At 42.6% G+C, this 27311-nt stretch overlaps 1 protein-coding gene across 1 annotated transcript in view; it reads left to right on the top strand.

Annotated features, from left to right (window-relative positions):
* The window catches only part of LOC142571801 (NBAS subunit of NRZ tethering complex-like), a 59374-nt gene extending 32824 nt beyond the window's left edge, over positions 1-26550 (top strand). The window contains exons 17-26 of the mRNA XM_075680426.1: positions 4427-4509; positions 6500-6665; positions 8486-8634; positions 12221-12310; positions 13136-13244; positions 18784-18870; positions 19334-19476; positions 23769-23898; positions 25087-25215; positions 26168-26550. Of these exons, the coding sequence (XP_075536541.1) occupies positions 4427-4509; positions 6500-6665; positions 8486-8634; positions 12221-12310; positions 13136-13244; positions 18784-18870; positions 19334-19476; positions 23769-23898; positions 25087-25215; positions 26168-26470 (1389 nt within the window). The 3' untranslated portion in view covers positions 26471-26550. The remainder of the gene's footprint in view (positions 1-4426; positions 4510-6499; positions 6666-8485; positions 8635-12220; positions 12311-13135; positions 13245-18783; positions 18871-19333; positions 19477-23768; positions 23899-25086; positions 25216-26167) is intronic.
* The last annotated feature ends 761 nt before the right edge of the window (positions 26551-27311 follow it).

Raw genomic sequence — 27311 nt, 5'->3', positions numbered from 1 at the left:
ACATAGGAAAGGCATCTTGTTAGTTTTATCAAGTTACCAATGAATGCACCATCAAGCTGATGTCATCAGGTGCATTAAGAACTGCAAAAGTATGCAAAACACATTACCAAGGTCAAGTGATAGTAGCTTGGTGACATATCTCGTGCAGTACAACCACCCTATTAATTCGCATAGGGGCAGTTCTCCTGCTAGCTATAGTATTTGCATGGTCAGCATGTTTTATCGGCTTGTGATGTTTTAACATTGCTTAAGCGTAAATATGTTAATGCTTTTTAAAATGATGACATAGCGTATTTTTGCTTAGGTGTTCTCGTGATTTTTAAACGCTGCAATAAAGGTCGCAAGTAGTGCAAGGTGCAAAACGAAGCTCTATTTTGGTTTTATTCATCGAAATTTTGCAACAACATGTCATGAGCTAAATGGACGCTTCACCATTTAGTTTTGAAAACCTGAAGAGTAAATGATGGCTGCTTCAACGGTCAGTTCTAAAAACAAAAAGAGTGAGATAAAAGAATTGTCTTCTACCTATGTGTTGCACTTCACAAACATGAGCTGCTCAAAAGAGGTGCTTGACAGCCAATTTCGCTTCGCTCTCATTATCAGGCATGCCGTAGAAAACACGCGTTCCATGTCAGCTGACGTTGCATTCACAGTGAAAACTCCCCTTGGTGGGAAAGCAAGGGAAAGCAGCTAGCGTTTGCTTTCCAAAAGGTCAGGGGCTTAACTGTGTCCGCGCAAGTTCCCTCTGTAACATAATGAGAAATTTCCCCTGAAATGGATCCAGGCATATTGTCTTGATGGGAATTTTCATCTTCCTGATGTTTTTAAACATCAGTCTGCTTGGCCTTGCTTCAGAGTCCGCATTCACGATGGTGCTGGCGCTATCCTGCCCTAACAAAAGAGGCCCCCTCCCAGCACAGCAGAACGCATCTGCTCGACTGTTGTAGCTAAGCACCAAGAAGGCTTAGGCTGTGGGTTTAGAAGGGCACCCATCAAAAAAACAGAGTCAGTCCGCATGCTTGCGAGCCATTTCTACAAGCTATGCTGTAGGCTTTCAGCAGGCTCTTTACAAAGAAGTGTGCCTTTGCTTCGGATTTCCTCAAGGGAAACTTCTATATTTCGTGATGCTGGAAGCAAAAGCCCGGCTGTCTCGTGCCTTTTCTGCAGCAACTCCGTGGCTTCCTCTACAGTGGAGAGAAGCTGAGCCAAGTCTGGCACCAGCCTCAGTTCATATTTAGACAGTTTAGCCTTCTTGCACGCGTGCAGAGTTTCTGTTGTGCCTGGATGACTTGAACAAGTGGTAATGAGCTTTCTCATCATTCACAGCTGCTAGTTCCACCTCATCATGTTGTGAGATTCCAAATGTAGAATGGCCACACTCAACATTTCTTCCGTGTTTCTTCCGTGCTCTTGCCTATAGATGCAATGATGGCATCGCATATTTGTATGACTTGAGTCCTAAAATAAAGCGAGGACGACAATTAGTAAATATTGCCACTGCAGGTACAGGAAGCACAAACAGCAAAAATGCAATGCAATAAGGTTTCAGAAAGAGAATGATGGCTTATGTAATCGTACAGTATTGCACTCGATGACACACTGACACTCTTCAAAACTTCATTAGACAAAATAAAGTGGGGACAGACACAGCCGATTTCTCAAGCCCTACGTTAAATTTAGTGCACATTAATGCATAGACTGCACCTTCCTGTTATTTAAGAGTGAATGTCGTGCACATAGTGCCATAGCTACGGCACTACGGCTGGTATTATCTTAATGAAATGGGCTTCTTAATTCAAGTAAACATACTAGCAGCAGACTGTTGCCTCACTGACTGGTCTTATATGCCAGGCGACTGTGTTTATAGGCAGAGTGATTTGTACTAGGAGTAACGTACACAGGGTTGCCTTTTCCAGGGTGAGGGGGGGCTGTAATTAAAAATAAAAGGAGAGGGAGATCACAAAAGAAGAAAAATACCAAGGAGCTCCCCCACCCCTCCCCCCACCCTACAACAGAGCGAACGTGGGCTATGTTCAGCACGAATCGTTGCGTCGGGGCTCAGGGAGGCGCCACCATGGCTGCAGTTACATGGGCTCTCCTGCTTCGGCTGGCTTCTCGAACCAGTGCTATCAAAAGTTTATTCTCTCTCTCTCTCACTGTGTGGAGGGAAAGGGCACACTGTTCGTTGTGTACGACTGTGTGCTGTGCTGACCAGCAGACCTTTGTCAACAGAGCTTCGGGCAAAGGCATCCGTATGTTTAGACGGGGGACAGTATTGCAAAATGGTTGGGGAGGGAAGGGGCGGAGGACAATGAGGTGGGACGGCACGCAAGCTGGTATGCGATAGCTTGTAGTGAACACAAGCATCGCACCAGCATCATTATTTATTTATTTATTTATTTATTTATTTATTTATTTATTTATTTATTTATTTATTTATGCAATACTGTCAATCCCGTCAGGGATCGTAACAGAAAGGGCATTCAAAAAAGTATACTGACATACAAACATGACAATGATAACGGTTTAGAAATACACATTATTATACAGAATAAACTTATACATCAGCAGGACTAAAAATTATGTAATCAGGTTTCCGCTGCAAGATTTGGGTTGCACAGATACTTGTGTTAAAATGCAAAACAAAGATAGTAACAAAGTGATACTGACAGTAAACAAAAATAATTACTGAGATGCAAGTAGATCGTTTTCAACAAGCGTCATAAAAGTAGTTAGTGATGAACTATTAACAAAGCCCACGTTCAAAGCGTTCCAATCGCGTACAGTCTATGGAAAGAATGAATACCTGAAAGTGTCAGTACGGAATGAATACTCGTTTAGTGTGTGTGGGGGGTTATGACGTGTTTTCCTCGTTTGAGATTTCGTTGTGTATCGTGAGGTATCCAGGTTTGATTGATTATTTATGAGTTGGTAAATGGTTTTAAGGCGCGCTAGTTTTGCTCTGTTTTGGAGGGTTAGCATTCCGGCTTGTTCGAGTAGTTCTGTTGGTGAGTCTGCTAGCCTGTGTTTGTTAAAAATGTATCTGAGCGCCTTTCTCTGAACACCTTCAAGTTTTTTAATCAGCTTGTTAGTGAAAGGAAACAAAACTACATTTGCATACTCTAGTACCGGTCTGACAAATGTTTTATATGCTAGTAACTTTATATTAGATGGTGCTAGTCTGAGGCGTCTAGTAATGAAAAATAAATGTTTTAGTGCGGTTGCCGTGACTTTGTAAACGTGAGCATCCCATCTGAGCTCAGAGGTTAGTAATATTCCTAAGTATTTGTATTCACAGACCGAAGCAAGAGGAATGCTGTTTAGTGCATACTGAAAGAGTTATCTGTGTTTCTTCCGAGTTACAGATAATACAACAGATTTGTTAACATTAATAGTCATCTGCCAATCTTCACACCATTTGGTTACTGCTGCTATAGTGTTATTTAAAGCTATATGGTCGACGACAGAGTTAATTTCCTGATATAGCACGCAGTCATCGGCAAAAAGTCTAATGTTGTTAAAGATGCTAGCAGGAAGGTCGTTTATAAAAATTAGGAATAACACTGGGGCTAAGACGCTTCCTTGTGGTACACCTGATGTGACATCAGCTGTTACGGATTTCTCGTTAATTTCGACAAACTGAGTATGGTTAGTGAGGTAATCAGTAGTCCAGTCTAAAATTGGGCCAGTTCCTAAAGTTAGTTCAAGCTTCCTAATAAGTTTTGGGTGTGACACACGGTCGAAGGCTTTCGAAAAGTCTAAGAAAATAAGGTGAATTTGTTTCTGGTGATCACTAGAGGTGGTTACATCATGCACGAGTTCAATTAGTTGGGTAACGGTAGAAAGTCCCTTTCAAAAGCCATGCTGGAAAGGTGTTAGAATTTGGTTATCTTCTAGATAGGTTGTTATGTGCTTTAAGATGATGTGCTCAAGTAGCTTGCATATTGTGCTGGTTAGTGAGATTGGTCTGAAGTTTGAAGGATCTGATTTGCTTCCTAATTTATGTATTGTTGTTATTTTAGCTGTTTTCCATTCTTTAGGAAGGTTGCAGGATGACAGGGATTTGTTAAAGAGTATTACTAAAAACTTTGCAATCCACTCGGCATATCTGCGCAGGAGTGTGTTAGAAATGTTATCAGGCCCCGATCCTTTTTTAGTGTCTAAATTTAGTAGTTCGTTTAAGACTCCAGCTTCAGTCACACTAAGGGGCCCTAGTTGCTTCATTTTTTTTTCTCATAGTTCATCAACCATTAGCTATAACTGCCCTAACCAATCTGTGCTCTGTGAACTTGATCTGTTTTCAAACATGGTACTCAATTCAAGGAAACTGAGCCCTTTGCATAGCTCGTGGGCATACAATTTTTCTGTAGTACAGTAGTATCACAGTCAGATGAACTGCTGCTTATGGCCACATTTTTACATGCAGGTGAGCCGACGAATACGTCTGGATGTGGTGAGACAGTGTCTAAAACTTGCGAAGCAATATCAAGCCGAGAAAACACCCAAAATGTAAGTTTAAGTTCACTTTTCTTGGAATGACAGCTCGTGCAACTTTTCAGCTTTTGGATTTGACATTTTTGGATGTTTGCATCGAAACCTGCAAGCCCTGCAATTGCAAATATATTGTAGAAGTATGTGACGATGATGGATATATATATAGCAAGTGCCAGATTATAAATGTAGTTCTCCTAAGATCTAACAGTTGACACTAGGTGTTTGGAGTGTGTGTTATTTTTACTGCACCTAAAAGAAAGAAAATTACAAAAAGATACTGAGCCGCCAAGAATTGAGCAGCAAGAGCCTAAAGGGCCCCTCACCTGGTCTAGCCATTTTGAGCTGACGAGCACCGTGAATATACTGTGCGCTAACGATCATGTCTGCTAAGCATTATATCTCTGTGGCTGTGATAAGAGCTTAAATTTCAAGCCAAACCCCATTTACCCTTTTCCTACCGGGCACCACGCTCCCACCCGGAGAGTCAATGTATATCACACAAGTGCACAGTGTCATGATGTTGCTCATGACATGACTTTGAGAACTATTCAGGGCAACAACAGATATTTGTTCGATCTGTTGCTTCAGTAGAGAAATTAAAGTTTAGAGAAATAATAAAACCTACAAACCAAATGTCTCCATGTCTTTGTTTTACTTCATACCATAGCAAAAGAGATGTGCTTCCGTTCCCTCTGCATGTTCCCATGTCATGCGGTCGCACACACAGAGAGTGAAACTAGGTCATTTTCCACCGTGTTCCAGCGTGCGATCATGCTCTGTGATACACTTGCATCTGCCTCAGTGTTAGTGTAGCACTGACTTATACTGCAAGTCAGGTGTTCTCGTGCGCAGCACACAAAATCATGTGCTGCGCAGAACAAGACAAACACAACAGCTCGCGCAAAAGATCATCAGCAGAAGTGTGCCGGGCAGCAAAAAAGCAAGTAAGAAGAAGAAGAAGAAGAAGGTGGCCTGTGACGTATGCATCACGCGATCCCCCAGCTCCGGTATGGAAGAACACAGGGAAGGAATTTAACTTGCGGATGCTAGAAGAGGGCAAGTGGAGGGAGCGTTATGTTGGTGGTGATACTCGATTCTTGAAATCATGGGTTTGAGGCACTGAAATATTTATATCTCGGCTATTAATGAACAAATTTTAAAAATTAATAATAATAATAATAATATTTGGGGTTTTACATGCCAAAACCACTTTCTGATTATGAGGCACGCCGTAGTGGAGGACTCCGGAAATTTTGACCACCTGGGGTTCTTTAACGTGCACCTAAATCTAAGCACACGGGTGTTTTCGCATTTCGCCCCCATCGAAATGCGGCCGCCGTGGCCGGGATTCGATCCCGCGAACTCGTGCTCAGCAGCCCAACACCATAGCCACTGAGCAACCACGGCGGGTAAATTTTAAAAATTCTTGCAGTAGAATGTCCCCTAAGGGGGCATGTAACAACTTCCAGCGTACAACGAAAATTTGCTGTGTGTCCTGGTGAAGGGCCCTTTAATAAACAAAGGAGCTTTCATTATAGTTCTGACAAAATTTGGTTATGTGTTGCTAAAAATTATAAAGGAGACTCAATCATTAAGCTTTATTCTTATATATGATGTCTTGAAGTGGCCATGAAGCAGGCACTTTCATATTGAGGAAAACAAGATTCTGTTTCCAAGCTTCTTATAAAGCATACCACTAACGTAGATTCCAATGCCAAATGTAAATCTGTGAACTAGAATGGGTCACGCTGATTAGTTGAATGTCTGATTCATAATTTAGATTGGCTATGTCATCAAACATCTGCATTCTAGAAATAATCATGTCGGTATCGCATGCACTGCTTTTTCATTCAATTCGAAGCATGGAGATGCTAGAGCATGAATCTTAGTGTGATAGCTACACATAGGCCACTGAGTGCCAATGTAGCATGGTATTTCTTTTTTCTTCGATAATATGCACTAACACTAAGAACTGATTTTCTTTTATGTATTACGCTCCTTTCAGAGGATCTGAGAAGGAGTGGAATGATGCAGCAAAAACCCTCCAGAGCTACCTGTCACACTTGCAGAGGATAGTGGATGGAGTATTGGACGAAGCTGTCGACCCTAGCAATCCTGTGGTCCAGAGCTATGCAATTGAGTTTGAACTTTCCCGGGGCATTCCAACAAAAGTAAGTTGAATATCAGTAAGCGCCATGTGCAAGTCAGTCCACTGTTAGCATGAACACAGAAGCTGGTGGCTCATGTCATGGCATATGCATCATACTAAGTCATCCCTCGATTTTCTTGTGTAAAGAATTGTTAAGCCAATACAGATAACAGTTATTTTTGACGAGCTCCCACACATGTCCATAGTTGACAGGGTGGCGCTGCCTTCCCTTGAGCATGTGCACCTAAGTTTTGTTTCTTCCTTCTTTTCTGCCACTGTGCAACCTTTGATTTAATCGTTAGCATTTGTGTTGTCCTTTTTGTTCTTACTTGTATCGATGTTTGCTCGTCTGCCTTTCACTGACATGAATCTCTGCCAACTTGCTCAACTTTAAGTTTTTCTGAGCCTCCTGGCTGCGCAATTGCATGTCATATGTTACTTATGCGGGAAATCTATTTCATTTTGTAGCGTGCCACTCGTGAGATGTAGAAAGCATACAAGTACACTAAACTCTACTACAGTGGCATAAAATGTGAAAATACAGCAGCAAAACAATTATTTTTTTCCCAAAGATGCTAATTTTAATTATGGCCAGATTGCTTGGCTATGCTGTGTTTGCATCGATGGCCTCGTTGTGCAGTTTTACTGGTAACGTGTTATATCTTTGCTAACATCTGACACAGCCCTCATTTACTTGGGTAGGGAATGAGAGTGCTTTAGTGAGCTTCACATTCTTTGTCACGCAATTCCATTCAGCTTGGACCGGTGCACAGAGCCTTTTGGCCAATGTGCCATGGATAGGTTGGCATACTTACTCTACGGGTGCACCGCCTCATACTCACCCCACACTAATTTCAGAGTTGCAAGATGTTAGTGAGTGATGAAGGGTGTGAGTGGGAAAAGGAGTGAGTACTGCTTAGTGTGAGTGGATGTGAGTATTAACGGGAGTGCATGAAGGTTAGTGTGAGCACGAGTGAAAATCAGTTGCAGTGATCTTGAACGTAAGTGACTGTCTGCCAGTAAGTGTGAGTGGACGTATGTATGTGAACGAGTGCTGGCGAGTGGGCGCTAGTAAGTGTGTGTGTAAGTGGCTGTGAGCACATGTGAATGTCGGTGAGTATGAGTGGGCGTGAGTATAAACATGAATGAGTGCCGGCAAGTGTAAGTGCACGTGTGCGTGCGTGCGCAGCCTGCGAAAACATTGGTGAGTGAGTATGAGTGAATATCTGCCTACCCTGCTGACTCTATGCCGTGGATGCTTCGGCACGACAAAACTACTTTAATTAAATTCCACACATTTTCAATTATGTTCTGGTCTAGAGACTGCAGCAGCCGCGTGAGAAACATAACACCCTAGTTATGCAGCACTTTCATTCTTTTTTTATGTGTGTATCGGCTACCTACGTTGGCCATGCTATTCCACAGAGTTGGTCAATCTTAATGCTGTGGCACCACCTGCGGAGTGGAAATCAACACACTTTCTCACCTTGATGCCATCTAGGCCCAGCAGCATCAAAACAAACAACTGATCTCAATGACGACAAAACATTTGTTATGCTTTGATCTCAGCTTGAGGTGAGACTGATCAATGGCTGATCTTACCATTTATTTCTTGATGTCATGACAGAGAGCAACAAACACACGCAAAGTATCTTTGAAGCGGGAATCCTGGGCACTGCAGTGTTATTTTGCAGTCACGTTAACTGGCAGGATCCATTCCAACAAATTGACCAGAGCTTCATGAACTCCATGCTGGCACAGTCATGGCAGCCGGTATCGATAATAATAACGGTGGGATGGCAATGCTATGATAAATCTCTATTGTTACTGTTCCTGTTACAGTTGGAAGCCATGCTGCTTCGTTGTGCCATGTCAGAAACCAAGCCTGGGCTGCTTCAGTCCCTGCTGTCCTGCTGCCCACCAAACACTGTGGACAAGCAACCCACAGATATCTATTCAGATGCCATCTTGCTCGCTTCAGAACAGCTCAGGTTGGTGATTATAATGCATGACTGCTGCTTGTTGTATATGTGCAGACTGTTGTGCTCTACGGTGTGGTAATATCGAATGTTGAAGGCTGTGCTTTAATGTGCGTGGAAAGTCTCCAGAAATCAGTTTTGGAATTTCAGTTGCCAGTTAACCTGGACAAGAAAAAATTAATGCAGTTTAGGTTATAGTACAGTTAACTTACTGCAGCAGATATGAAAAAGAAAGGCATGTATGCATTCAGGCAAGTTGGTGCTACGAAGCTACAACCATAGCCTTATTTTCTTTCATATTAAAGCTAGCGGCTTTGAAAAAGAAAGGTTTAATTGCTAAAGGCATGTATATAGAGCAGCTTTTTCATATTGTTATTGCGTTCATGGAGCACCTTGGGGTACCCATTGCCACATCAATTGCCATGTTTATTGTGCAAGGGGTGTCAGTGCCTTCTGGCCTCTCCTCTCTGACCTGCCTGCTTTTTATTTTACCCTTCTGCACGAACACACATCAGTGAGCTTTCTTAACATGCAGGCAGGACACAAGGGGAGTCACATCAGCGTGATTATAGCATAACTCAAGATTAATAAGCCTGTGTTTGGCAAATAGTGTGCAGTGCACCACAGCAAGACAAAGTGACATGCAAACATACACACAGCAATGTATGTATGTTTGTCTTTGTCCTATTGTCATGCGCTGCAAGTCATTCATTATCATCATCATCCTATGTTTAAGTCCACTGCAGGACGAAGGCCTCTCCCTGCGATCTCCCAATTACCCCTGTCTTGTGCTAGCTGATTCCAACTAACGCCTGCAAATTTCTTATCACCCCACCTAGTTTCCTGCTGTCCTCGACTGCACTTCCCTTCCCTGGCCTTCCCTTGCCTGCACTGCCCCCTCCCTCAGCTGTAGGTACCTAAACCTCAGCTTCCTAGTTCTGAGTGTCCACTTTGTGTTCAAACTGTTCATGTATAGATATTTGTACACATTTCCCGCCCATCTTTTTTCCCCCAATGCTGCGAGTCTCTGTTAATATTTTAGCTTACTTATTGAATCTCTACCTTCGAATGACATCCATTCCACGTCCACCTGAACTGCCTCATTCGATGGGTTCCCGTGCGCCCCTAAGGCCAACCTGCCTACACTTCTCTCTCTTGTTTCCATGCATGCCTGGACTTCCGAATGTGAGGCCAGGTGCCATAACCCCTTTCCATACCCCTCTAACCCCCTTGTACCTGTTATAGTTCCATAGTGCGTTGTGTTTCATTACAGCTGAGTTCCTTTTCACTTTTTCATGTTCTTCCAAGTACTTTTGGCCCTCATTTAGCCATATGCTGATATACTTGTATTTTTCAACATGATCAATCTTAGTGTCTTGTATTTCCAGTGGTTCCCCCCTTTCTTCATTGTATACTATTATCCCAGACTTCTCTCTACTGAATTGCAGTCCCAATTTTTCTCCCTCCTCTCCACGTATCCTCATTAGTTCCTGTAGCCCTACTCAGGTGTCAGAAAGCAGTACGATATCATCTGCATACATCAGTCCGGCTAGTACTCGAGTTATCTTCACGGCACGGAAATGATGTTGATGTTGATGTGGCTTCACGCGTAAACACACTGGGCGCTTGGAGGCCATTGTTCCGATCTCTGAGACTTGTTGTTCTGCTGGGCCGCCCGATTGAGATGACGCACCGCCATGTTTGCGCAACGAAAAGTGGAAACACTACGTTGTAACCAATACGTACGCGATAAAGTGGTACAGATTATGCGGATACAAAACACATCATGTTCAATGGCTGCTGAGTTGGGGATTTGACTTTACTACCTTTAAAACGAAACTGCTGTTTGAGTGGGTACGGCTTAAGGAGGTTTTACTGTAGAGACTCTAGAGGCTGACTGGCGATCCTGAATTCTTCTTGCCTTGCCAGACTATTGAAGATTATCTTTGTCTTCTGCACATTTATCTTCAACTCCACTCGTACACTTTCTCAGAAAAGGTCCTTAATCATTTGTTGTAATTTGTCCCCCAGTGTTGCTGTACTGGGCAATGTCATCTTCAAACCGACGGTTGCTGAGATATTCGCCGTTGATCCTCACTTCTAAGCCTTCCCAATCTAACAACTTGAATACTTCTAAACATGAAGTGAGTATCATTGGAGAGATTGCGTCTCCTTGCCTGACCCCTTTCCTTATAGGTAACTTTCCAATTTGCTTGTGGAGAACCAAGGTAGCTCTGGAATCTTTGTAGATATTTCCGAGGGTATTCATGTATGCCTCCTGTACTCCTTGACTATGTAATGCCTCTATGACTGCTGGTATCCCTACTTAATAAGATACCTTTTCGTAATCTATGAAAGCTACAAAGAAGTTGATTTTGCTTTGCAGATTTCTTGATTACCTGATTGATGGCATGGATTTTATCAATTCTAGAATATCCTTTCCTGAAGCCAGCCTCTTTGTTCTCTTGGTTGATTGAAGTCAGGTGTTGCCCTAATTCTATTGGAAATTATCTTGGTGAATATTTTATACAATACTGAAGGCAAGCTAATGGTCCTATAATTCTTCAATTATTTATTGCCTCCTATCTTATGGATTAGTATAATCTTGGCATTCTTTCAGCTTTCTGGTACACTTGAAGTCGAGAGGCATTGCATATAAAGGGCCACAAGCATTTTAACCATAATATCTCCTCCATCTATGAGTAAATTCTGTTATTCCATTTCCTCCTGCCGCTTTTCCCCCGGTCATGTCTAGCAAATCCCTTCTAACTTCATCGCTAGTTATAGAAGGAGCCTCTGTATCCTGTTCATCACTACTTCAAATGAAGGTAGCGTGGGTTGTAGAATGCTGCTGCTTTTACTGCATTATCGAAATTGCTGATGGCATTACCCTGCTTATCCTTCTCCTGTGCCAAGTTTTATTCTCACTGATTTCATGCTGTGGCCAGTTGTTACTGCTTCCTGAATCTTTCCCACATTGTAATTTCGAATATCCTTTACTTTCTTCTTGTTAATCAGTTTTGACAGTTCACCGGATTCCATCTGATCTCTTAAGTTGGACACTTTCATGCTTTGTTGTTTCTTTATTACGTCCTTTGTTACTTGGGAGAGCTTACCTACTGGTTGCCTTGGTGCCTTACCTCCCACTTCAGTTGCTGCTTCAGAAACCAGCTTAGTTATGGTTTCATTCATTATCTCTATACCATTTTCATCTTTCTGTTTTAAAGCTGCTTATTTGTTTGCAAGCGCCAGCCTGAATTCGTCTGCTTTTACCCTTACTGGGTCTAGGTTGGCCTATTTCTTCTTGACTTATTTTAAATTATTCATCACGAACCTAATAACCTAACAATCTATATCCCTGTATTTGATGTGGGGTTTTGGAATGTAGACAGACTGTTTACATTTTCAGACCCTACACATGGTCTGTGCTGTTAAAGCATGGAACATCAAAAAATTTTAGGAGGCTGTTCTTGACCACCTAGCTTTCTCACAACCTGCTTCACATACTTGACGTGCTACTACACCTACACTGTTGTGTATGTCATGTCCTCTTAAGTGCTTAATGAGCATGTTTGTTGTGCTTTTCATTTTCACCCAGGAACCCAGAAAAGAAGTTGCATGATGTGTTCGATGTGATGACGCCTGAGGAAGTTTTGGAACGTATTCTTCGACAAGTGCTTGAAGAAAGGCAAGTACTCCTCCTGCCAGAATTACAAGGGTTGGCAAGGTCAAGGGTGGCAACACAGGTTCAAACGCTTTTCAATTTTTCAACCAACTTCAAAGGTTGCACTTTATTCCACACAGATGCAACAGTACCTTTTGTGCCAACTTTTCCATTTGTCAGAGATGGCCTCTAAAAAGGGCGTGAACGTCACAATGAGGCATGCTTTGTAGGAAGGGTAAATGGTTGGGGTCATTTTGCTGGAAGTCGTCACTGATAAGCATTCACAGTTATAATATTGATGAACCCTGTTGCCCTGATACTAACAGCAGGCTCAAATAAGGGCCTTATTTATTGGAGCCTAAGCTGACATTAATTTGATAGGTTCACGTCTTGCTGGTTCTCTTGTACTACACACTGACTTGCTTTGATTACGCTAGTGTCCAAAGGGTATAATGTAGTAACAAGGTCACAAGAATAACCTGTTGGAAGTAGCACTCTTATGTGTGTCTGTGTCATCTTTGTGTCTGTGTCCTGTTTGTGCTTCTTTAATTGTCCTTATGAAATGCCAACATGCCCCAACTGCCACCCTTATCCCCTTGCCTAAATGTTGGCTCCAGGTTCAGGCTTCCCTTTATTGATCATTTTAAGTCTTCCTCTTCCTGCAACTCCTTTGTTTTGCTTTTGTCAATGGCAACAAGAAATTGTTGGTGCTGACACTGATTGGCAATGAGGATTACCATTGGGTGAACACGGCATGGTGCCACTTGCTATCTTGACAGTGGAGAGGATGATGGCATGCAGAAACTCATCTCAGTTTTTTTTTTTAAGGGTTCTTTTTTTTCTTTGCAGTGAAGACATGTTTGTCGGTGACATGGTCCTCGACTTGCTGCGCCCCTTCTGCCTGGACAGTAGTGTTGCTATTCATGTGCGCCTCAAGGTGCTGGAGATACTCGAGAAGGTACATACTAATACCTAACTTGTGTTGTCACATAATGCAGTCAGTCCCGGATGTGTCAAACTTTAATTTATTGAATTATTGTCTATATCGAACAGTTGTAAAAGCTCCTTGAAAATCCCTTCGAAAATCCCATGCAAGAGTACTATAGCGATGTACTACGTGTACATCAAACTCCAATTCACCTCCACATTCGATACAGTTAAACCTGCCTATAACGAACCTCCATACAACAAATTCCTCAATATTTTGAAGTTTTTCTATTACCTGCCATCGCTCCACAGAAGCACATGTATTTGTGACCTCTATGTAACATAGTGGCGGTGGGAGACACCCTGTATGATACACCCAATAATGAATTCCCTTCGCCAACCACCTAGTGGACTTTGCACCAAATTTTGTTATTTTAGCGTGAGCAGCAGTTTCATGCATCTCCTGTGGTTGCCCTGCTGATGAAGGAGCATGAAGCGGTGTCATCGTGCTTGGCGCACACGTAGTAGCCCCAGTGACAGCGATGCTTCTGCAGAGTGCCGTTGGCGCAGAGAGTAGGCAGGGACGACGCTTGTCCGCACGTGTCTACATGCGCATTGAGGCACCCTCTGCATCCCTTGAGCCAGCTGAGAGAGAGTGTGATTGTGAAGAGGAGGAGGTGCTACACCCGCATTGAGGCACCCCCCCGAGTCCCTTGAGCCGGCCGGCAACGCGAGTCTTGATGATAGTGATCTAAAGAAGGGAAAGACGCTTGATACCGCAACCCATGAGGGAGAATGGCAAAGCGTCGTCATGGCCGTGTCCTTATTTCCTCCTCCCTTCAAACATCCCGCCACTCGTTCTAAGTAATGTTGCTGCCGCTTGCGGGTTGCCGGTGGTGCGTCGGCAGCGCCATTCTTTGGCAGCTACAGAAGTCTCTGCACTTCACTTCGTTAACCTGACACCAGGTGACACTACCAAGAAGAAAAGGACTACTTTTCGTGTCTCGTAGACTTGTGGTCACTTTTCTCTTTGTTTTTGACACCGTGCACGCATGCGAGTCGGCTCCTGTGTCCACGCATCCAGTCACTTCGGAGTATCGTTCCAAGGATGATAGGATGCTTCAAGAACGTGAAAGGCCTCTTGGTTCAATACGCACTTCACAAGAAAGTATGGATTCATGTTTCAAAAACTTTTCGTGCGCAAATAAACAGGGACAAAGAAAAGGAGCAACACAAGGACGAGCGCTTTCTAACAACTGGTTTTATTTTCGAAGAACCACCTGCTTAAATACCCACAGATCTGCGCAATCTAGTCAACAGAGCACGCCTGTAGCGCAATAGCAACACTTGTGATAAAATGCCGCAGAACAAGGCCACCCTGTCAACAGAAAAACAGCAAGGCACATAAAACAAGCACGCACGATCAAAATGCTTTAAGGATATAATGACAGAAGTGAATTTTCTTTATCCAACAATGAAAGAGAAGGATGGCTGATGCATTTTTCCTTTTGTTTTGCAATCCAGTGAGCTTCCACAGTTTCTCTCGCAGTTGATAAGTTCCCACATTTCATGATCTCTGGAAGCTGTCGTGACATGCTGAGATTGTAGGCATATTTTATATTTCAAATTATCTCTATATTGAGATATTTTGCAATCCCCTTCGAGTTCTATATATCTAGAATCGACTGTCATGGCAGCTGTGTTGAAACATTTTTCTTTCTTTGCATTTTCATTAGAAGTGTCTAAGTGGAGAAAACTACGTGTTTGAATTAAGTGTGGGAAGCAGGTCATGGAGGTAGAGGTATAGAGGGGATGGGAGAGCTTAGAAGTGTGTTTGTTTGTGTGTGGGGGGGGGGGGGGAAGGGGGGTGTTTGGGAATGTGGGTGTGAGTGGGTTTGGGGGCGGGTGTTTGGGAATGTGGGTGTGAGTGGGTTTGGGTGGTGCAACTGGCAGTGGTTTTCTCCGGTGTACAGTCAGTTACACTTAATTGCTTGCTTGGAGAAGCAGGACGTGTCAAGTGAGTGTCTGAATACTTTGCAGTGTGGTGAACATGGGATAAATCATAGATCTGGGGCTTCGTTTCTTTATTTATTTATTTATTCATTTATTTATTTATTTATTTATTTATTTGTTTGTTTGTTTGTTTATTTATTTTAGTTTATTCTTGCATGTTACATTACATTCTCATACATGTGTTGGGTTGTAATGTCCGAGTTAAATCATGCTGCTGCAAGAAGCTGGATAAGTGTTCTGTTGTGTTTCCATATTGATATACATCCCTTTAATTATGCTTTTTCCTCTATTATGCATTCTAAATAAGCTTAATATCACCTACCACCGTCAACATGGAGACAAACACCCAATACCACGCGACATTCAGCAATGGATACACGCCGACCCTATTCCGAAAAACATGCACCCAGACTACAACAAAGAACGCACGAAGGCACGAGCTACCTCCCTCATCAAAGCTTATGCCAACACCGCGGGCATCACCTTCGTCGATGCAGCTGAGTACCAAGATGGACGGCGCTTTGCGGTGGTTACCACGGCAGGCGGCTTGCTCCGACATGCTGCCAGCATCATTACCAAAAATGCCGAGACGGCCGAGGAAGTGGCCATCTCTCTGGCCACTCTTGACCCAGCCTGTCACACCATACTGAACGATTCTCGCGCACCAATCAACAACTCTATCAAAGGTCATATTTCTCAGCAATCACTCCGTATCTTACGACAAGCCCCGCATTCGCCTGGAAATCAAATCACCCTCGTCTGGATCCCAGCACATGCCGGCGTTGTCCACCCGCACCTCACCAACCTCAATGAGGTTAGACACTCCGTAGCACGAGGACTAGTCAATCGTCCCGGAGACGGTGCTGGTGCACCCGCAGGACGCGACCGCCTTACAAGATACAACGACCTTGTGAAATAATTTTACCTCGCAAGAAGAACCTTCCCCACCCCTCACCACAAGTTAAACAGGGCACAGGCAACTACCCTTTGCCTGTTACAGACGAATACATAACCCTCCCTCACACGCTATCACACTATATACCCCAACATCTACCCGAGCCAGACGTGCAAGGTCTGTAAAACTGAATCAGCAACACTCCCCCACATGCTATGCGAGTGCAAACGTCAATACCCAGACCTTAATCCCGTGACCCTCTCGTCGACATGGCAAGCCGCCCTGCGCAGCTCCCATCTAGACGACCAACTCTGGGCGACCCAGCAGGCCTACGAAGCGGCGAAGAGGCAAGACCTCGATGTCCCATCGTGGGAGGCCTAGGCCCAGCCGACTGAGCTGCTGGTGCTCATTAAAGTTCACTCTCTCTCTCTCTATGATAGCTGCTATAACTTCTGTGTTTATTTTGTGATGTGAAACACTGGGAAACTTTAGGAACCGTGTTACGTAGAAGGAATAAAGATTGTGCAATGTTTTTGATGACATGATGACTTCAGAAAGATAATGTTCAATATATTTATTCCAAAATATTTTCATTGTTTTGTTTTCTGTCACTGTTTCCTAAGAATGTTCAATAAAACCCTCTTCAGGCTTAATAACTGACTAATTCTACATCTATAATGACTGTATGCTTAGATGCATGTTGGCTAGGGCTTCCACAATAGCAGTCCACGGTAGCACATTAGCAGACAGAATTTTGGTCGTTGCATAGCTGTTTGTTGGTCTCCTTCTCAGTAAATCCCCATGCATGCGTATTATTACGATATCATCGAGCGATGCTCAAGGGACAAGCCGCCGCGAGAACGACGACGAAGTGGGTCTGTGCCTTTGGCGCGAGCGAGTGTCAGCCTGGCGATCTGGCTCCAGTGTAAATAGCCTGTATATAGCCTCTTTAATCTTTGTCTTTCCACACGTAAAAATATCAGCCTAGCAGGTTTAAATATTGGAAACTTGGGCACCACATTGAGGGTGTAATGTCTGCAAAAAGTCACATCCACTTGTGGATAGTGCAGACCAGTGGGAAGGAAATCCATTACGTAACAGTAGCACTTAATGCCCTCATACACCGAAAGTTTCACGGTTCACTTTGCCACCTAAAGCTGCATGGCACTGGCCATCATTGTATTTTTAGGGTTCTCGCTCATGGTAGATGTCTACTAGCTGAAGAAACCCAACCTGCTGAATGCATCTGGCCACTGGCAGCACTTATTGCAGTTTGTCACAAATGACCATTGGCCCTGGGCTCTTGTTTCACTGTGAAAACAGATGATTTTGGCTCATGTGTGAAAAGCTGGCGATCCTCTTAAGTCGCTGGGGTGGGCACACAAGGCAACTAGCACTACGTGTGGCTTCATCTTCCATGTCAGACTAGAAGCTGCTGCTACCCTGGAATAAATGGGCTAGATAGGTGACAGAGAGGTTGACGAAGATGAAGATAAGTTCCTCGACAGGTAGATTGAGAATGTCAAAGGGACTGACCACCACTTTTCATGGTACCCATTTTTTTTAGTGCAATAAAAAGCTTGCCAGTCAGAGTGTCTAATCATGAAATGATAATACGGAAAACGCCGTGGAACATTTCTTATCAGAATTTTTCGATCTGCAGTGAGAATGTAGCCGTTCACTGGAAGCATGCTTAAACGGATGATAGGTGAGTGCAATAGCAATTATACGCTGGCATTAGCGAGGCAGAGGGCAAGTCTGGTCGAAGCTGTGACAAAGTATGATTTTGTTTATCAAGTTGACATTCCTGCGATTCATGTTTTCCAAATTGTTAAAGTATTTCTGCGATAATAGCTATGTTTTTTTGTGGTTTCCTGTCCAACTGCATTGGTATTTAACCAGTCAAAATGAAACCAGTCAGATTGAAAATGAAACAACGCTTTTAAATGTCATACGGATTTCAGCATGGTGCCATAGCCATGTGTGCTTTTTTTATTTTTGAAGCATAGAATAATGCGCGAGTCTCTAATAATATACCAACTGCAATTTTAAGCAATAATTACACTGTACTTAATAAAGGTTGACTTGCATAAAGTATCTAATAGACTACATCCGAAGTAGCAATATTTCACCACCAGGCCTCGTTTTTGAAATTTACTTACTCGTTTTTGAAATTTTCCTTCCCAATTTAAAATTATAATTCCAACGTAAATCATGAAGAGCGTGCCAGGTTCTATCACTATAACTCATGGTCAATTCATTTCCATCAACGTCTTGCAACACATTCTGGCCAGTTGTCAGTCCCTTGAAAGTCTATGGCACTTTGAAACCATGTCCTGAAATATCTTGTGCACCCTGTAGTGTCTGCTTTTAGTCTTTTGCTGTAGGGGGTTACTTGGCTATGTGCATACATCTACTGTATGTGAATCAATGAAATTCTTTTTCTGTATTCTCTTTATTTATATATGCTTATGCATAGATTTGTGATGCAAACTTGTTCTCTTCTCTCCCTCTGTTATTCTAGCTTTACAAAAGTGTAAGCATGTGTGCTAAATTTTTATGTGCTTAATCAATCTTGAAATTATTTAATTATTGATTTGGCTAACCTCACATTGTACTAGGTTATAAAAATAATTGGTGCTGCATGCTGTGTAAATTTCAGAATGTTTCACTAAGCACCGACGATGAGAATCTCCTGCTGCTCTTGCAAGTGCAGACACTAATTTGGTCTGAATGGCCGGACTATGAGGTGAGTGCTGCAAAGCTCATACAGGTTGCATTTGTCAAATTTCTACCCAATCAAAACTATTTGATTGATTGATTGATTGATTGATTGATTGATTGATTGATTGATTGATTGATTGATCCATTGATTGCATGAATGAATGTTTTATTTTGCGAAGGATGGCTCTTTAATATAAAAAAGTGGGGCCAGCATAAAACAATGATAACTGAGCATGCCCTTAAAAGAATTAATTAATTAATTAATTAATGTTGTATTCAGTCAAATATGAGACGCTCATGATCATGTATCATTTCCTGAGTTTGTGTGCATTGCGCAATGCCTAGCAGACTTCCTAATCACTTCCACATTCCAAACGCTTCCAAACATCAGAATATGTGCTGGCCATGCATGTGGTTGAGAGACAATGTTTGGTCTGTTGTAGTCTCCCGAGAAAAATAAACTTTGTGCTTTCATTTTTTTCTTGAAGCTTGACGAATGCACTGAACTGGACTGTGACACGAGGCAGGCCATGTTTGATGAACTCCTTCAGCGCTGCAGCACACTATCAGGCTTTGTCGTCCTCGGAAAGCTCCTTCAGTGCGGTGACCCCCTGGATTCCACATCAGAATTGTATGGAAACTCACCTTTGGTCTTCTTTTTTTCTATTGTGTTGCCCAATTCATTAGAATGTAGTTGTTAATCAAGCTTAACATTTATATCTAAACTGAATGCATTTAAAATCTTTCTTTCCCTTCTCAATCGCTAACTGGGATGCTCTGCCTGCTTTTGTATTCACAATATCCAACAATAGTTTTCTTTCCACAAGAGGTTTCATACATTGCGCATGGTAATGGTTATGAGGCATCAAACATTTCACATTGTGTCTCAAGGAGCTTTCAGGGCGCTGTACAGCGTACACATGCTGTGCTGTACTTTGCACCGCTACTTTTACATACAGCTAAGCCTCGATTTACTAAAGCCTGATTTTACAAAACTTTCTATTGAACAAAGTATTTTCGATTCCTTGACACACATTCATAGATCCTAACGCATTGAAAACCTCGAAGCAATGGAATGAAATTTTGGGAAGAAATGTGTAGCAAAGAATGACATCACAGAAAATTTGTTGTGTTCAAAGTGCTTCTAAATTTAGTCACACATTGGTACAGTAAGCACATCACCACGCTGTTTTGAGGTCAGCCATTTTACTTTTATGAAACTGCCTGTTGCAGCACCACTTGCTCCGTCGCAGCCGAGTTGAAACGTTTGTTGTCTTCCTAGTGCAGCCTTAGTGTGTGGCAGAGTGCTACATGGCAAAGATTACATCCGTTTTTCTTCTTTAATAAACATTGTGTTCTTTGTGCATTCATTTTTCAGTTTAACAAAAATCTCAGTTTAATAATTAATTTTCGGGTGCCGTGAACTTGTTTAAATTGAGGTTTAAATGTATGTGGATGTACGCACAATAGGTATTTCCGTAGCGCTATTGTTTTTTATATTTTGGCATGTGTGTTACGCTTCATTGTTTCTGCATTTACTGCTTTGCTTGCTGTAAGTTACTTTGTCTGCTACAATGTATTCACTTTTATTCCCACTCCTGCCTAAGACCTAATGTGTAGGCACGCTGTAAATGATAAATAATAAATTAATATAGTTTAAAGGGGCCCTGAACCACTTTCTATCAAAGTGGAGAAAGGCATTTAAAGTGAAAATAGGCTATTTGAGAAATACTTTGCCACAAAAAGTACTTCAATGCGTTCAGCAGAAGTGGAGTTATTGGCAGTCAAACACGGCCTCCGCTGTGCTCCGGTTCCTTCTTCAATGCCTTGCACTGCGAAGGCTATGGCACAGTGGGGCGTGCCCACAACGCTCTGCCTTCTAAGTGTCACTGTGGCACATTGCTCAAATTTCATTTTGGATGTTAATGTAGACAGCACGACTTCTGCCTTTGGTGCCTACTATGCGCTAAGCCAGTGGACTCGTGGTGGCAACCCACGGCAGCCGCGGTATCTACGCTAGCCGATTGCAGCTTGATGTCAGCTATCGTCCAATAGGAGCCGTCTAAGGGAATGACGAGATAGTGCATCCAATGATGAAATAGTGCATCAGAAGAGAGTGAGGACAGGGCCTTCTGTTGAAAAGAGAGTGTTTGAGAAAAAGATGACTTCGCGATCTGCTTGCAAGCTCCACAGATAGCGTACGAAAGTAAAACTTTGCTGAGATGTTCAGAGCAGCGTATACTACCCACGGACTATGTTATTTCACTGAGCCCAAGGGGTGGTTCATAGCCCCTTTAATATTTTTGCTGGAGAAGTTTGGTGTGTTTAAGGATAGAGGAGATTGCTGCTTGACCTGTTGCTTTTAATGTGTGCCAGTTGTCCAAATCAACAGAAACAAGCATGAGGAAGGCAACTTGCGGGTGTGTGAACTTTCTTAGAGCTATTTTCATATTTCGTAGTTGTCCGGTTGTCAAAGCTGGGAGGAGCATGGGACAGGATGGTTCATAGAACGGTGATAAATTTAGTGTTTGGCCGTCATCATCATCATCAATAACCAATTTAAAGTCTACTGCAGGACGAAGGCCTCTCCTTCCAATCTCCAGTTACCCCTGTGCTGCGCCAACCGATTACAACTTGCGCCTGCGAATTTCTTAATTTCATCACCCCGCCTAATCTTTTGCCCTCCTCGATTGCGCTTCCCTTCTCTTGGCATCCATTCTGTAACCATAGGGGTCCACCGGTTATCTAACCTGCGCATTACATGACCTGCCCATCTCCATTTCTTTGTCTTAATGTCAATTAGAATATTGGCTATGCCCGTTTGCTCTCTGGTCCACACTGCTCTCTTCCTGTCTCTTAACGTTACACCTATCATTCTTTATTCCATCACTCTTTGTGCGGTCCTTAACTTGTTTTTGAGCTTCTTTGTTAATCTCCAAGTTTCTGCCCCATATGTTAGCACCGGTAAAATGCACTGATTATACACCTTCCTTTGCAGTGATAATGGTAAGCTTCCAGTTAGGAGCTGACAATATCTGCCATATGAAATCCAGCCCATTTTTATTCTTCTATGAATTTTCTTTTCAGGATCAGGGTTCCCTTTGATTAAATGACCTAGGTAAACATACTCCTTCACATATTCTAGAGGCTGACCGGCAATCCTGAATTCTTGTTCCCTTGCCCAGTTATTCATCATTATCTTTGTCTTCTGCATATTAATCTTCAACCCCACTCTTACACTCTCTCTGTTAAGGTCCTCAATCATTCGTTGTAACTCGTCCCCAGTGTTGCTGAACAGGGCAATGTCATCTGCAAACCGAGGTTGTGGAGATATTGGCCCTTAATCCTTACTCCTAAGCCATCCCAATTTAATAGCTTGAATAGATCTTCCAAGCATGCAGTGAATAGCATTGGAGAGATTGTCTCCTTGTCTGACCCCTTTCTTTATAGGTATGTTCCTACTTTTCTTGTGGAGAATTAGCGGAGCTGTGAAATCTTTGTGGATATTTCCCAAGATATTTACGTAAGCCTCCTGTACTCCTTGATTACATAGTGCCTCTATGACTTCTGGTATCTCTGCTGAACCAAATGCCTTTTCGTAATCTATGAAAGCCTCATAACGTAGTGCTTGCACAGCACACGAAACTAGGAAAGGAAGGACAAAGACGAGTAAAGAGCGCTACCCTAATGCTACGAAAGCCATGTAGAAAGGCTGATTGTACTCTGCAGATTTCTCATTTACCTGATTGATTACATGGATGACATCCATTTTATAGTATTCTTTCCTGAAGCCAGCCTGTTCCCTTGGTTGACTGAAGTCAAGTGTTGCCCTTATTCTACTGGAAATTATCTTGGTGAATATTTCATTCAATTCCAGAAGTAAGCTTATGGGCCTATAATTTTACAATTTTTTACTTTTCCCTTCGTGTGGATTAGTATAATGTTGGCATTTTTTCAGCTCTCTGGGACTCATCAAGTCATGAGACATTTCGTATAAAGGGCCGCAAGCTTTTTAAGCATGATGTCTTCTCCATCTTTAAATAAATCGACTGTCATTCCATCTTCTCCTGCTGCCTTTCCATGTTTCATGTCTTCTAAAGCCCTTCCAACTTCATCGCAAGTTATAGAAGGAGCCTCTGTAACCTGTTCATTACTACTTTCAATGGCAGTATCCTGGCTACTCTGGGTATTGTACAGATCAGTATAGAATTCTTCTGCTATGTCTTTGAAATTGCTGATGATATTGCCCTGCTTATCTTTCAGTGCATACATCATGGCTTGTACTATGCCAAGTGTCTTCTCACTGATTTCTTGCTGCGTCCATTTATTACTGCCTCCTCAGTCTTTTTTACATTGTAATTTCGAATATCCTTTATTTTCTCCCTGTTGATCAGTTTTGACGACACCGCGAATTCTATCTGATCTCTTGAGTTGGACTGTTTCATTCTTCGTCGTTTCTTTATTAAGTCCTTCGTTGCTTGAGAGAGCTTACCTACTGGTTGCCTTGGTGTGTTGCCTCGCACTTCCATTGCTGCTTCTGAAGCCAGCCTAGTTATGGTTTCATTCATTACCTCTATGTCACCTACATCTTGCTGTTCTAAGGCTGCATATTTGTTTGCAAGTACCAGCGTGAATTGGTCCCCTTTTATCCTTACTGTGTCTAGGTTGGCCTGTTTCTTCATGGCCAATTTTACTCTCTCTCTTCAAATTCAGGTGAACCCTAGACCTCATTAACCTATGATCACTCCACTTTACCCTACCTAACACTTCTTCATTCTGCACTATGCTGGGATAGGCAGAAAGTATGAAATCGATTTCATTCCTTGTTTCACCATTAGGGCTTTTCCAGGTCCATATTTTGTTGCCAGTGTCTTTTGTTGTTTCATTTTCTTTCTCTTGATTCCCTTTGACATCACTTTTCAGAGACCCAGAAAAGAATCCCTGGACTCGGCTGATATACAATATGCTTTTGGTTTGTGACAAGACATCGGGCCTGGATGCAGCCGAAAGCCTGTTCTTAGCTGCCATAAAGAATTGTAACCTCAATTTAGAAGTGAGTGTGTGCCACATTGTTTATTGGAATGTTCTGTAGAACCTCGTTCATGTTTTAGAAAATACCGCGAGAAAGAACGTACTAACCAGGAAAATGTGTGATCTGAAGTAACTAAAAAATTTTGACAGACTCAACTATTCTTGACATCTACCTAATGCAAAGTTTCACGCGGATCGTTGTGGCACGAGATGCCGACGCGCGTGGAGCTGGTGGTGCTTCGGTGGCCCAAGATGTGTTTTGTTGTTTTCCTATTGCCTGGTGTTTTAAGAGGGCGATGGGAAACCAAAACGAAATCGAGCTGGTGGGCGACGATGGATGCCGCCGAAGCGAACCGTGATGTCCGCGTCGCGCCGCCTGCAGCAGGAAACGGCAACGCATTTGGTTATCGCCTACTGTAAAACAGATAGGTGAAGATAATTATCACAATAGGCTTTTCGGCGATAGTTGTAAATGCAGCTTGCAATGACTCGCGTAGAGATTTGCTGGTACCATTGTTTTCACGTGAGATGGGCGGCTATGTGCTGTTCTCGATCTCGTGCGCCTCGTGCCTTTTCTTGTTCACATGGGATCTAGGAGCCAGAAAACGTATGCAATCGCAGTCTGCAGCAGGGAACGGCAGCACATTTCGGTTATCGCCTGTTAAAAGCATGCGCTGCAGTTCCGACTGCACCACACGCTGTGAAACAGGTAAAGCAAAGATGCTTATCGCAATAGGATTGGCAGTGATAGCTGCGAATGCCACGTGTGACGACCCCAGAGAAGATTTGCTGGTACCAAAATGAGTGCGCACCGGTGTTTTCACGTGAGAGGGGCGGGTGAGTATTGCGGTGAAGCTGCCACGGCGGGCAGCAAGATACTACTCTCGATCGTGCGCCCCTCGCGCATGTTCTTGTTTACGTGGGATCGAGCGCGCGGAAAACATATCAGATGATCGAAATTTGGCAATGTACTGAACTTTGATGCCTAAAAATGCTGTTTTCTGGGAACGTATGAACCGGTAAAAATGAGCATAACTCTATTGGGTCATCTTTTGTGTTCTCGATTGCAAATGTTGGTGCCAGGAAAACTTACATAGCGGGAATGTATCAGCGAGGTTCTACTTATATTGTGCAAGTAGTGTGAATCTTCACTTGGTCTAGTTTCTGAAACTAGTTTTTAAATGTCTGTTTCTTTTTAAATTCATTGCAGTGTTGCCGGTATATTTTCTGCGAGTTCATGAAGAAGAACAGCGTGATTCACATAGTTAGAGCATTTCTTCAAACTGATTATTCACAGCTCCATAAGGATGCAATTGCTTTCCTCCGGCATGTTGATAAGGTGAGAAAAATATGCATTTTTATTCTCATCAACTCTCACCTGCTTAATCAGTGAGCAACATAAGCTTGCGGCTAATGTCAGTTACCTTTGTAATTTCCTAAAACATTGTTAGGGCGGAAAGAACCCATAGCAGTTCATTGTAAAACCATTTACATCTAGAGGAAGCAAGTCATTCAAGTAAACTGGCCTTGACACTTGTTTCCAGAGCTCCTCTACCACTAATTGCTATGTTGAATGCAGGCTTGCGCATTAAATTCTGAACTGCCGCAACCACGTTCTGATGGGGCTGAATGCAGAAACACCTGTGTAATTAGATTTAGGTGCATGTCAAGGAACCCCAGCTGATCAGAATTAATCTTGAGCTCCACACTACAGCCTCTCTCATAGTCAGTGAGTTCCTTTGGAAGGTTACCCTCCGTAATTTTATTTTATTGTTTACCATGAAGAAAATGAAGCAACTAAAGCAAGAGCAACTCTGGAAACTCTATGAACTGATGTTCTCAAGGGTTTTCCACTCACATGCTGAACTTGCCTTTGAGTCGTAGATGACATTCATGTTGAATCAGCCAGGGAAGTACCAATGCCAAATTACACTGTTCTTTAATGTAAACCACAAAACACAATCTCTGTGGAAGATTTGAGCACTATAGAAGTGACATTAGAATCATGCTTTTTTTTTTTTAAGCATGCAGCCTTATTGGTTGTCATTTTCTAAGTCTTTGTGGGACAGCCTGATTTGCTTTGTTACATTCAACTTTAGGGCTGCAGATCAATCTGTCTCTCATCATGTGCACATTTCTTTTCAATTCTTGACAATTTGTCATACTGATAACATTGAATTGCAGGAAAAGCATAAAATTCTAATCTCCTTTTGCATTCGCTTTGTACGTTAACTAAGTGTTTATTTTTCCTTGTAGTTTCTAAAAGTCTTTTCTTTTTTCGTGCTCTACAGGTTTTGGAACACGACTATGACGAGACTGTGTTGAACAGGATTTTGCAACTGAGACTGCTTCCTGATGTGGTGTCAACAGCGCTATACCAGCCAGTCGTCGACCACCTGATTGCTAATCAAGGCTCCCCGGAGAAGCACTTCAGTATCGAAGAAGCCACAAGGAGCCTTACCAATGCTAATATGCTGGCAGAAGCTGGCACGCTATTACTGCAGTCGTCACGCACACACCCCGCTGTATGCACCTTCAATGCAGCTGTGAATGCTGCGAGGCGGTTTCTTCGAGGGACGACCAGTGAACCTTAGTGAATTGTACATTTTGCTAGAAGCTATGGACTATTCTTAAATATACATTGATGCTGCGGCCAGCAGTTATTTTTATTTAACTCTTGTGGTGCTCCTCATTCTTATGTATCACTGCTTGTCACTACTTTTAATTTTTTTTAGCTCTTTTTTTTTTCAATTGTATTTAACAGGTAACGCTATTTCACCTTTTCAGATGAATTCCTGGAAGAGGCAGAAATTGCTTGCATGTGAAATCTCAATGCCTGGTAGCTAATCAGATGGTCCACCGATTAAATTTCTGATTATGCACATTAGGCTACATGCAGCAGTGGCAAAATGGAAGCCTAACAATTTATTTATTTATTTGTTTATATACTCTCAGGGCCATTAGGGCTTTACAAGAGTAGTGGTTAGCACTCTAATAACAACATAGAAATGGTGGTCTTGAATGAAGGCTCGTTGGTATTGCTGGCGATGGAGGCGGGGAAGTGGTTCCACTCAGAGGCAGTCTTCAGTATGAAGGAACTTGCACACTTGTGTGTACAGCAGCTAGGCACATGGACTTTCAGATTGTGACCAATGCGGGAGGAAATGTATGAAGAGGCAGCGACAAGTTCACATTTTAGCTCTTGAATATGATAAAAGATGTTATGAAAGAGGCATAGCCGAGCACCTTTCCGTCTAATTGCTAAGTCAAATAGTTTGAGAGAATGTTTGATTGCCGACAAATTTGCGTTGCGGTCGTAGTTGTGCACAATAAAACAGGCAGATTGATTTTGAATTGATTCAAGGGAAGAAGACAGGGTAGAACAGAGATCCCAAATACATGAGGCGTATTCGAGTTTTGACCTGACGAGAGTTT

Source organism: Dermacentor variabilis, chromosome 2, assembly GCF_050947875.1.
Source record: "Dermacentor variabilis isolate Ectoservices chromosome 2, ASM5094787v1, whole genome shotgun sequence".
Lineage (NCBI taxonomy): Eukaryota > Metazoa > Arthropoda > Arachnida > Ixodida > Ixodidae > Dermacentor > Dermacentor variabilis.
Note: the sequence above shows the minus strand (reverse complement) of the source record. Positions and strands in the feature narration are given on the sequence as shown.